The sequence below is a fragment of the Sprattus sprattus genome (assembly GCF_963457725.1).
Source record: "Sprattus sprattus genome assembly, chromosome: 1".
NCBI classification, from domain to species: Eukaryota; Metazoa; Chordata; class Actinopteri; order Clupeiformes; family Clupeidae; genus Sprattus; species Sprattus sprattus.
In genome coordinates, this window is record NC_137920.1 from 66,022,112 (window position 1) to 66,034,884 (window position 12,773).

Sequence of the window (12,773 nt, forward strand, 5' to 3'; positions counted from 1 at the left end):
TTCTCTGATTTTGTGGAACTAGTTCCTGTAATGGTATTTATCATACTTTGAAGCATAAATCAGGAATTATGAGTTAAAGGGTAGCACAGACCGACAGATGTGATATAGTAAAGGAGCTTATGTTTAACTTAACATTTTTGTATAATTAAATGTGCAACTAAGTTACAAATAAATATAAAATGAAATAATTGTTCTCTTGTATTTCATAACCACTTTGTCTTACCTAATGGCAAAAGATAGCTTTCAATGTGTTGTGCTTATACACTTTTAAATAGACAGTAGTATTTTCATCTTATATCAGTTGATTGACCCGAGCTTTGATGTGAAAATGATGAAAGGCCATTAGAACCATAATTCATTAAGGTACTTTTACTTTTAATACTTAAGTATATTTGAAGGCAAATACTTTTATACTTCTACTTAAGTGGAAATTCAAAGTGCATACTTCTACTTTTACTGGAGTAATATTTTACACCAGGTATCTATACTTTCACTTAAGTACATAGTTAGTGTACTTCGTCCACCACTGTTGCTGGTTATAGCGACAATAGTTTTTAATATTGAGCCGATTTTGATTGTTTTTGTCCCTCGTAAAAATACGGCCCCACATAGTAGATGGGGAAATAGGGCTCAGTTTTAAAGTTCCCCTTTAACACTAGCCCCAGGTATAGCAGCATAAAAGTACGTATAAAGTCAGGCTAGAAACAGAAATACAGGATGGACTTAAGATATACCTATACTGTGTCTGGATATGTTTTCTCTTTCAGTCAGCGATGCCTGTGTCATGGTCTACCTGCTTATGTGAGTGAAGGTGACATTCGGCCTGCGGCATATAAGCACATATTTCACCAGTTTGTCATGAAGACTAGGGGAGCCAAAAGCTGTGCAACCAATAGTTGTAATACAGATACACACACAGAGGCAAACAGAATGCTTTTCACACCACCAAGTAAGCAGATATCAGTAAGATAACATTTACAGTTCTCTAGAATTGGTCGGGAAAGTCCTTGGGCAGGATGAACCTCAGCTCTGTTTGCATACCCAGGGCAGTCATGTGTCAAATTGGGCAAATTCTCAGGCCTCTCTCATTTCTTTTCCCTCTAATGTTGAAAGTATTAAATTCATAATTATGTAATACATTTAGTTGCTGTTCCACAGAATTTCTATGATGAGGGATGTGAAGAAATTAAAAAAAAATCCAGATGGGTCATGAACCTGTCATTTCCTCTGCCTATGGCTCAGCATTTTGTCATCATTCTTCTGCTGCCAAAGGGGTCCCAAAGTAACAGGGACTGAACAGCAGAGGGCGCTGCCCAGCAAAAGGCTTACCACCTAGTTAACCCAACCCCAGTTAAAACACACACAGGGCTCTGGAGACACCCAGACAGAATTTCCAGCTGCTCACACTGGAGGTATGTGCATCTCTTCTCTGCTATTTCCAACTTTTCATTTATTTACTCACTTGTCTGTTTCCTTATCTTCTCAAAATGATCATGAGTGTTATGATATGTAAGGTCTATGATTATGCCAGGATTACATTTCTTACAGCATTTTTCAGTAAAATAGTTTCTGCCAAGATGTGTAAATTAGAATTGAAGTGTTTTGTGTATATTACAGTTTTTCCTGGTTAATAACAAACTAAAACCCGAATATATAGATATATATTTTATATATATATATAACTATATACCCTCAGCAAGAATACCGTTATCCTCAGTTCTCAAAACATACACAGTTTTATCATAACTGTAAACATAATTCACAGAAGTGTGTGTAGTGCGTAAGAGACAGTAATTTTTGTGTATTTTGAGTACTTGTGTGTCATCTGAGGAAAGTTTTTATCTGGAATGGATTATGGTTGTACTGATGTCATTTTGAGAATCAGTGTATAGTGCGTAGAAAATTCACAATGTGAATTGTGTTTTGCTCCACAGAGACTCGTCTGCACTTTGTGTCATGAAGATGTTTTCGGTCATATTGGCAGTGATTATGGCGTATATCTGGAGTTGCTGTGCAGAAGGTAATTGCCAGACACCGGATACTTAGACACACTCACTGAGTTGGCAATAACACAAGCACCCTGTAGCATTCATTTTATGCAACAGAGAGTATTTGTATTTATGACAGTGGTGTAAAAGTGAGCTACAATCCACAACTTTAGATGGAGCTCAGTAGCAAAATATACCAATTCTCAAGTGATGGGGCATAGCCACACATGTGCAGAGAACACTCAAACTTTGCTCTTCACAAAGGCTTGTTCATTTGCTCCTCGCACATGCATGTTCACAAACATGCGAATGGAACCATGGTGACCTAACAAAGGAACACACACATTCTTTCACGTCCTATCACAATGCAAGCCAAGTAAGCTAATAAGTTATTACTGTTATAGCTTTTAGCTCTCGCCAATGAGTGAAAGCCAGTCCGAGACTGACTCTTTTCTGTCTCTTGCTCGGTTACTCTCTGTTTTTCTTCCCGGGGTCCTCAACACCATCTTCCTTGGTTTCTCTGTCACCTCTGCATGAATACTGAATAATGCACATGGGTCTATTTGCTGTTGCACGAGGTGGTGCCTTAAAGCATTACGCAGTTCTCGCGAGAGGTCTCATGCCCTGTACCCCAAAGTTACAGTGCAATACCTTCACCAGACGTGCTGTGGCAGGGACAAAGACGGCATTCTCCGTAGTCAGTGTACCATCCAAATTATTTTAAAGCTGTTATTTGTAAAATAAAATTTTAACATAATGTTACTTTAAGGCTAATGTATGTGTAATCTGTGTGATTACGTTGTCAAGTTAGAAGGGGAAAATGCATGACCCTATATGTGTCTGGGAAGCACGACTAACAATATGGTGTGGCAAAGCCAACTAATCATGAAAAGATGTCCCAACAGTCATGCATGTACAATAGAAAAGGCAAAACAGTCTTATCAGTGGCGAAAGGTAGTTACCACGGGCCCAGGTGCAGGCTTTTATAAAGGGCCCTAGTGAACGCCTATTACTATCGTAGCTCTCCCTTCTTCCGCAAGTATAGTGTAATACTTGTTCATCTCTGAACACAAGCGTATTTGAGCGGCGAATAATAAGGTTGCAGATGCAGTACTGGGGGCGGGGCCTGTCAATAGGCAAAGAATATGTACTATGTGCCCGGCCACGGGCCCCCACGACTCACGGGCCCAGGTGCGACCGTACCTGCTGCACCCCCCACTGAGTTTTATGCTTAGCCAGGTAGTGAGTGTGCTGACATAGTTGTAAATGCCAAGTTATATCTGAGTTACCAGTCTTTGGGGGAAAAGGGTTGCGCTGGCGAATCCGATGTTAGATGAGCCAAACTGAAGAGTGTCGGTGGATAAAGGAGATTGTGGCTCTGATGTCGTCGTTGCTGTGCAGTATAGATAGGAGGAACCATTGCTCCTTTTGCCCTGCTTGTAGAGTTTGCAGGTCGTCTTCGCAATTACTTGCTCCCATCATAAAGTTGGCTAGCAGACTTTCCGTTGAAGCTTCTCACACTAAACCGGTTTAGTCTCGGATAGCGGTGCGTTCCTTGCGAAAAATGTATCTTTGGTTGCCTCAAGACAAAGTGTTTGTTGCATCTGCAGGTGAGGGAGCGAGGGCATGCTCTTATGAGATGGCAGAGAAAAGAGTGTACTCTCTAGGAGAGCAGGGTTAGAAGAGGAGTAGGTTGTCTGTGATTGGGGGACTTGTCCCCAGGTCAGGGAGCATAGTTCGGGTCACATCAGGCCTCAGTTACAGTGACTGATTGGAGGAGAGGCTGACTGTTTATGTACACATAAGTTCCTGGTTAAAATCACTCAATGAATGAATTCCACAAGCACACACACAGAGAAAGATATGCACACACAGATACATACGACATACAGCCAAGTGCACATACAGCTATTATTTATAAACAGGACTCACACATACACTCACACAAAGGTGCTCGCTTAGCACTTTCATGGGGCTCCAGTGCTGATGGTTTGGGGCTCAGAGACAAGTTTGCCCTGCCTCACGCGCTGCTTCCAGTCTGACAGGAAGTCAGGGTTCCATCTGCAGGTGGGCTCAGGCACGCTCAGATGTGTTAGCTTGTCTTCGAGGAGAACTGGGGTGATAGTGTTGAATGCGGACCTGAAGTCCACAAACAAGATCCTGGCGTAGGTGCCGGTAGAGTCAAGGTGCTGGACGTAATAGCTCTGGAGAGCCTTCTTATTTTCTGATGTACCTTTCATGATGTACTTACCCTAGGCTTCAAACCTCCCACACAAGAATGTCCAGTTGTTATTTGATCTGTGGGCTCACATCATACCACACAGTTACACACTGCTGTAGGGTTATGAGAAACAATCAGGCCAGACCTGGGCATAGGGAATGGGTCAAAAGCAGAAATTGGATTTAACTTCCTAAAATCCATGCAAAATCTCATGCTTACATCTTTCATGGGAACAAGCACCATTGGACATGACTATTCACTGTGGGAGGGCTCAATGATGCCCATCTCCAACATAGTCACCACCCCTTGCCTGATTTTGGCCTGGGTTAAATACAAATGAGTGTGTGTGTGTGTGTGTGTGTGTGTGAGTCTGTTTCAATATGTGTAACATTTCCTGTCTATCCTACAGTAAAATCAGTGGAGCCTCCTGAAAACGTGACTGTCTCTGACCTGGGGCTGCTTGGTCAGCTGGTCATCCACTGGTCCCGGCCGACCAGCCTGCAGAATGTGACGGACTGTGCTGTTCGCTACCAGCTGGAGTACTTCGACACCTACAAGAATGAGTGGAGGGTAAGAGACACAAGCCAAATGCTGTCCAACTCAACAAGCGGTCTCAGTGAAAGATGATATAAGATGGAATTTGATTGATGATTGTTGAAACCAAATAAGAGAGAATTTTTGAGACAGAAAGAGAACAGAGACAGACAGATACATTCTCCTGGGAGAGACAGATACATTCTCCAGAAGAGCTGTTACATTAAGATTAGAGGATGAGAAGCACCAGCATGGGGAAAAAATCCTCATTTCTGACCCACAAAAATAATATTCTCTCTCTCTCTCTCTCCCAGGGTTACAGGACTTCCTGGACGACTTTGCGAGCCCAGTTTGACCTTGAGCGGGATGTGCAGGTGAAGCTGCGAACCATGCTGAATGGAAAGTGCACGAACGGCATCGAGTCCACTAGTGCTGCCCTGGAGCTTATCTGGCCCCCAACATTTTCCGGTACATGATTCACCTGTTCATTGTGTGGTTCACCTTTGCAATGTGTTACTCACCTGCGGGTATGTGACACACCTGTAGGGTGCGCTGTGCAGGGGGACAGTCTTATTCTCAGGGTTCTGGCAGACACATGGAAGTTGAGATAATGATGATACACGCAGGGAACTTTTTGACCAATGAGTCATGGTGACGGGGATGTTGATATTGGGCTACACATTGTTCATCAGACTTTAATCATCAGTGGGAAACCTGCCCCACTGATCCAATCATCAGACAGTTTCCTGAATAGTTTCCTTTTTGTCTTCTGTTGAATGTGCACTCTGACAGAGTGGCCTGTCTATTTATGCCTGATCACAGATTGTGACATGCAGAAGGATGATGTCAGGAAGTCCTTCAAATCTCAATGTTGGCTCAATTATATCAACTCCAGCAAAGTACATTTGAAAGGAAGGCAAAGAAATAAAGGCAAACTAATTTAAAATAGGTACGTTACTGCCCACCACAATAAGAAGAAAGATTACTTTAGTAAGATAAATACAGTACCAACCAGCGTGCCTTTATATATAAACTAAGTTATCTAGTATGCTTAATGTTCTCAAGGTGTGTGAACCGCTCTGTGTGTGTGTGTTTTTGTTGGGGGAGAGGGGCATGTCTGTGCGCCTGTCACGTCAAATGATAAACACCTCAAGCTTGGGTAAAGGTTCCTGTTTTTGTAACATGCTGCAGTTCCAGAGAACTCAAGGGCCACTCTGAAAACCCCACAAGGACACACACACACACACAAACACACACACACACACACACACACACACACACACACACACACACACACACGGACACGCTTGTGTGATAGCACTCTCCCACACTTAGCTACTCATGCAGCAGCACATACTTTCCAAAGACAATCTCATGTGTGCACAGAACAACGTACACGCACTTACACACACAGAACCACACGCGCACACACACAAACAGAACCACACACACACACACGCACACGCACACACACACAGCTCAGAGAGGGAGTGGGAATAGGGCATTCTGAGCCCTTTTCCTCCTTTTGTCATTGCCAAATGTGCAAATGGGGACAACAGAAAAGAGACATCAATAAGATGACTTTTACTTAAGCATATTGTGTAAGTCAACAGCGCAATTTAACCTTGAAAAAGAAAATGAGGAAACCATGTTTTAAGAATTAAACCTGCCCTCTGCTCAGTATTTTTTAAAGAAAAATCTGCTTGTCATTATGCAAATTCCGCCTACAGACCTACAATGAAAATGCACAACACCACAGTTAACAAAGCATAGGCTAATAAAAACTAAAATCAGCTTCTTTTACAAGAAAGAAAATATGTTCTTTTTTGGTAACAACCCAGATTTAGAACATCCACAGTATTTTTAATGAATCAAGTGTCTCTCTGAACTGTCAAAGAGAATAAACCCTTAAAGTAAATACCGACAGTAGGCCTACGGGCTTACAGAGTAGTATAGATTAACCCTGAATTTTTGCTAAAAGTATCTTTAATCTATATAGGTTTTTTTCAGTAACTGTACCTGAATACAGTTACCTTGTTTGTATCCTAATTATGTAACGCTGTTCCATGTATTCCGTTACAAGAACACAAATGTGCACATTAGGGATGCTGAGGAACATACAGTACATTCCTAAAGACATACTAGTATGCGCCCATGGGCATGTACACACACACACAAGCAGAGAAACGAGCAATTGCAGTGTTGCTGTCACACACACACACACACACACACACACACACACACAGACAGGGAGGGAGAGAGAGAGGGGAATTACAGTGTTGCAATATACAAGATCATGTAAATACTTTACCTCTGAAACAGCGTTGTGGTATAATCTATTCTCCTATGATAATTCTCCTCCTCCTCATCTCCTCTCCATGTCCGCATAGGTGTGGAGGGCAGCAGGGTGAGGAATTTCAGCTGTGTGTTTCACATGAAGCAATACATGGAGTGCACCTGGGACAGAGGACTAGAAGAGCCTCAACACTCCCAGCGCTTCCTCCACTACTGGTTAGCTCTTCGCCTTGCCAATGCCACATACACATATTAACAGTGTTAGCACTAGGTTTGTTACTGCTGCTGCTACTACTACTAGGACCACTGACTACTACTCGGTCTACTTTGGGGCACCAGGTGTGAAAGACCTTTATTTGTAGACTGCATTTATTCGGAAAAGAATTATGAAACAATTTTACACGGTAATGCATTTTGTCCATGAAAAATACATTGTGTCCACAAAATCTATTACATGGACATAATAACTTTTGTCCGTGAAAATAGTTTATTTTGTCCGAAGTGAGAAGTGCATTCAGCCTTTTGTCCACAAAATGAAAAGTGCAACTGTCAATCGTGCACGATTTTCTTTTGCACGATCAAAAGGAATTAATCCCTTCATTATTCATTACATGGTTTCATAATAAATGTATGCACTTGGTAGTACAGAAGACATTCAGTCTACAAAAAAGGTCTGTTACACTTGGCACCCCATACTGTTTTGAACTTCGCCCAATGACTTGGCTGTTATGGAATGCCTGAGATATAATTCTGCAGAAGAGCAAAGGATGTAGCCCTGTCATGTCTTACACAAACATGTTTACTAAGCAATCACATTAGCCTGTCAGAAGGCAAATCGGAGCAGATGCTGACGGCTCACTGCCTTATCGTTAAATAAATATCCTCCCATTCTTGATTTTTTTTTCTCATGCTCTAATGCTTATGAGACCATCATGAGCCTGCGAGGAAATATGCTGATCAGGCTACTGTCCACATCATCAGTAGGGAGTAGTTGAGTTTCATCAGTTACCCTATTAATGAACCTACATGGACTGGCAATAGCTAAAGCTAATTAAGTTTTTAGTTTTTACTGGCATAATGCCAGTCCTAAACTTTAAGTTCGAATACTGTTTACCTCCACCACTAACATAAAATGATATACTTATACACATATTTAGCATGTTGAATAAATGTTGTCCTAACAGGCATAGTGGCTTGGAGGCTGTGGCGGAGTGCCCTCAGTACCTTCTGTCCAGTGGCGTTCGGACAGGCTGTCTATTCCCTCGCGAGGCTGTGAAAGAGTTCACTGACTTCAATGTGTGTGTGAACGGATCATCACCTGTGGGGCCTCTCAGACCAGCCTATTTCTCCCTGCAAGTCCAGAACCATGGTAATCCATTCAATTAAATTGCATTTTATTTATATAGCGCCAAAACAATAGAACTGTCTCAAGGCGCTTTACACAGCCCTGTGCCTGACCCCCCTTAGAGCAAGCACAATGGCGACAGGGGCAAGAAAAAACCTTGAGCAGAACTGTGGGGACTAAGGGGGGACCTATCTGCTTGAGGTCGGCAGATGAAAATTAGTCATTTAATTTTCTCAAGTATTTTTTAATGCCCTTTTAACATATGAACAAATAATACTGAAAATAATTATGACAGAGCTTACTTATTAATACTACAACCAAGTCAAAGAGATTACATCAATCAATATGAATGTGCTTCACAATGAAATGTAGAGATCAGAAACGTGAAGTCATTTGAGAGACGTCCCTTTTTTGGAATCTGTTAGCCTACAGGTGACGTGAAATGTGTTGTGCTAATCAACTCTGATACAGTCCTGATACAGTAATCACTCATCATCCTAGACCTCTCTCTCTCTCTCGATCTGTCTGAACATGTTCCTTTCTCTGGCTTAATGTCAACTCTAATGGATTATTACTCTTACAGTGTCTTTTCATTAGTTTAATTATAGGTGCGGTTTTCTGTGTCAGTTTTACAACGCAATGATTTACCGGTGTGCCAGTACATAAAACAAAACCTGTCCGGATGTGACAGATTTAGGGGCTCTCTTATACACAACCAACCAACCAATTTGTGGAACATTGAGTGTAAGATATTGGATTTCAGAGTGTAAGATAAAGGATTTGAACAGTGGAACTTTTTCATCATCTATTCCTAATGTTCAGTTATCTTCAGACATGTAGGTAATTATTTCAATAACATCTATTTTCATAGGTTAAAATATAATAACCATCACAAATAATCAAACTGTTGACTGAGGATAGGGTTAAGTTTTTTATTTGTCTGGGGATAATTTAAAAGTTATAATGTTGTGATAGTTGGCAGACTGGATGTCTTAGTTAAAAATTATGTTACATTTTTTTTTTTTACAATTTTAAATTTTTTCACATTATTCAAATCAACCAATGTCAGTGTTACTTCTTAATTGCTGGGTAATCCAGCTTTTTCCGTCTAAAGTATATTTGACAAACTTTCAAAGTTTTGGCTCATTTGTGTTATGATAGAGGTTGCTTGCCGGACCTCTGTTGTCTTTGCTCAGGTTAACTAGAATAAGTATTGTTATGCGTACTCTCAACTGGCCTCCTAACTTGCTTAAGTTGATTGTTGAACCTTACTTTTTTGTCACTTTGGATAAAAGGGTCAACCAGGGAAATACATTTAATTTCAATGAGTAAATAAAGAAATGTAAAGGAATTAATGTGGAGGTAAAGCCAGTATTGGTCCAAATTGACTGAACTCCTGTACGTCCTTTTCCAACTGTTTGCAGTGAAGCCGGGGCTAGTGGAGGACGTGTCCCTGGAGGCCCTCCAACAGGATGGGGAGCTGGTGCTGGGGTGGAAGTCTCCGGCAGGCCACATCCCATCCCACTGTCTGGAGTACGAGGTCATGACAGAGCACACAAACCTGGACGGGAGGGAATGGAGGGTGAGCCAGCACACGCTTTTCTTGTCTCAACACAATGCGACGTGAGCATTAGTGTGCTGCAAGGGTGCTTTGTGGTCATGTGATGCCGGAGAGGGACTGGTTGGTTTAAGCCTCTTGTGAACTGTAGTGTGTAGTCAGAAAAAGATCATTTGTATCAATTTATTATGAAGAGTGCGTTTAATTCTTGACAAAAGAACAGCCCCCTTGAAGCAACTTCTGCTGCCTCGATGGCCAGCACGTTGTAGGCCCTTCAGAGGGACTGACCTTCAAACCCTCCGCATCCCACCTCAAAGGGCTTGCACCTCACTCACACCACCTGTTGCCTGCCATTCTTTCACTAGCTCAGTGTACTTTGCCCCTTTTCCTCTCATTGGCCTCATCTGGCCTTAGCATTGTTGTGGCAGCAGTTTCAAGGAACTTCAGCTGCCTCCCTTGGTTGACTTTCAGCTTCCGGTCTTGTGCCATCGCTAACAGGCCAGATGAGGTGGTCCTAGCAGCCAATGTTAACTTCAGCAACCGCCTGTCCTTCCCCTGTGCCTTGTTGTAGCCAGGTGTAGAGCTGCTACCCAAGCCAGCCCTTCCACAAGGCACTGCCCCCACAAGTAACATGTGCCTTAGACGCGACTTAGCGACATCTGCTTCCCTCCTGTCCTGACCTCGATAACAGCCTAAGAGACTTTTGGGTCACCCGGGAAAGTACTGTATATTTAAGTATAAGTACTGTATAAGTATTTCCACATGATAACTAAAATCAAACTAATCACATGTATTCTGCACTTGATTCGTGTTCCCATCTATAGCCTGTTAAACTGGGAGTTGATGCCATAGTGTGTTATTCCCATTAATAACTACTCTAACAACCTGTGTTGGTTTGTGTTTTGGTCAGATGGTGAATGTAACAGAGGATACCTCACTAGTCTTACCTGCAAACCAGAGGAGCTGTGCCCGGGTGCGGTCCCATGTGCACAGATACTGTTCTGACCACAGCTTCTGGAGTAACTGGACCCAGTGGAAATGTCTGCCAGGTAATGGTGTTCTTCCTCCAACGAGAGCTCAAACATAGACGGTTAGATGTCCAAACACTCCATGGTTTAACTCTCACAGTTGTTAGCAATTCATTTCAACATGTTGCTGTCTGTGCGAGCCATCATGGTGCCTCGCTGTAAATCAGAGCAGAGCTCAAAATCATTGATAATGAGCTTACCAAATAAGGTCACATACCCTCTTTGTAGACACAGAACAAATACTGAATAAATGCATTCTATGACACCTTTAATATAGCTTATTGCAATAGGTGTTGATGTGGTGACTCCTGTAGGCAATCCTACAGCTTTTAAAGTTGCTTCTTGCAAGTTGCTTCTTGCTGTGTGCGCAACAAAGTCGGAGGGCCGAGGATGCTTTCAGGCCCACGTCCCTAATTTTATAATCGGTCCATGCTTCATGCAGCTGTCATTTTATGCACTGCTATACGTCAAGTTATAATCAATATTGAAATGAGTAAATTGCGATTAATTTGGCCCATTCCAGAAAACTGCAATTAAGCACATCATGTCAAGGACATAGGCATAGGACAGGAGAGGTAATTTCTTTTTTCACGAATGGATGTTAAGGTTTTACCTTCTCTCCCCAGTAGAAACAGATAATCTCAGCCCAGAAATGGACATTGCGCTGATCTGTGTGTTGGTGGCCTCTGCTGTGGCCTTGCTGTCTCTCTGCGTGTCAGTGGGGATGTATAGCAGAACGTAAGTGTTCATACACACACACTCGCAGCTCTTGGTAACCTGTGTTCCTATGTTATAAGACTTACGTAACAAAAGCAGAAACATTTCACAGACATTTTTCATTTATGAACTTCATCACACCTGGTACTATCTATCTGTCAGCAAACTAAAACTTAATGAAGACTTTACCTGTTACAGCATGTAAAAGCTGGTTGGGAGAAAAATGTTACAATAAATCTTATGGCAGCAGGTCACATTCCCAAGCACACACAGAAACACACACTTTTGTGGGGCTTTAATGATCATTCTAAATTATTCACTTCCCTATCCAAAGAATATTCTCATGCAATCCTTCCGGTCTCCTTGAGACTTTTATGACATATTTAGTACTTTACTATTCTGCATTATTATTATGCAAATAACTCTTGTTATTGTCATAGTTGTTGTTTGATTATGGCGTAGTTACCTTGAGCTCTATGTTGCTTTTTGCCTGTGCAGGTGGAGGCAGAGAACAGAGCAGAAGGGTTCGCACAGTTCTCTCTTGGGGGAGAACCAACACCTGAAACTGCCCTCAGCTTTTAGCCATCCCCTTCACTGAACTAGTCCAGAGCTAACGTCTACTACCCCACCCATTCACTTAACTACCCCAAGGCATTAACCTGTACTACCCCACCCCTTCACTGAACTACCCTAAGGTATTAACGTCTACTAACCCACCCCTCCACAGAACTACCCCAGAGGCATTAACGTTTACTAACCCACCCCTCCACAGAACTACCCTAGAGGCATTAACGTCTACTACCCCACCCCTCCACAGAACTACCCCAGAGGCATTAACATCTACTAACCCACCCCTCCACAGAACTACCCCAGAGGCATTAACGTCTACTAACCCACCCCTCCACAGAACTACTCCAGAGGCATTAATGCCCCCTTCAGCAACACACCACTGCACTGAATCTGCATGCATTAGGGTATGAAAGCACTTATCGGATTTTTGTTAGCCTAATTGTCCTGACTCCTGGCACAGGAAAAGCAAACATATCACACCATCTACAGATACTCAGACTGACGAATGGATGCAGAA

The 12,773-nt window shown here is 42.3% G+C and overlaps 1 protein-coding gene across 1 annotated transcript; it reads left to right on the forward strand.

Annotated features, from left to right (window-relative positions):
• Positions 1-1,956: 1,956 nt before the first annotated feature.
• il13ra2 (interleukin 13 receptor, alpha 2) lies at positions 1,957-12,284 on the forward strand (the record flags this gene model as incomplete). The annotated part of the gene is made up of 9 exons (XM_080835454.1): positions 1,957-2,020; positions 4,619-4,779; positions 5,058-5,211; positions 7,134-7,254; positions 8,223-8,407; positions 9,808-9,965; positions 10,852-10,990; positions 11,596-11,707; positions 12,185-12,284. The coding sequence occupies 9 exons, from the start codon at positions 1,957-1,959 to the stop codon at positions 12,282-12,284; spliced, it is 1,194 nt and encodes a 397-aa protein (XP_080691580.1).
• Positions 12,285-12,773: the final 489 nt, after the last annotated feature.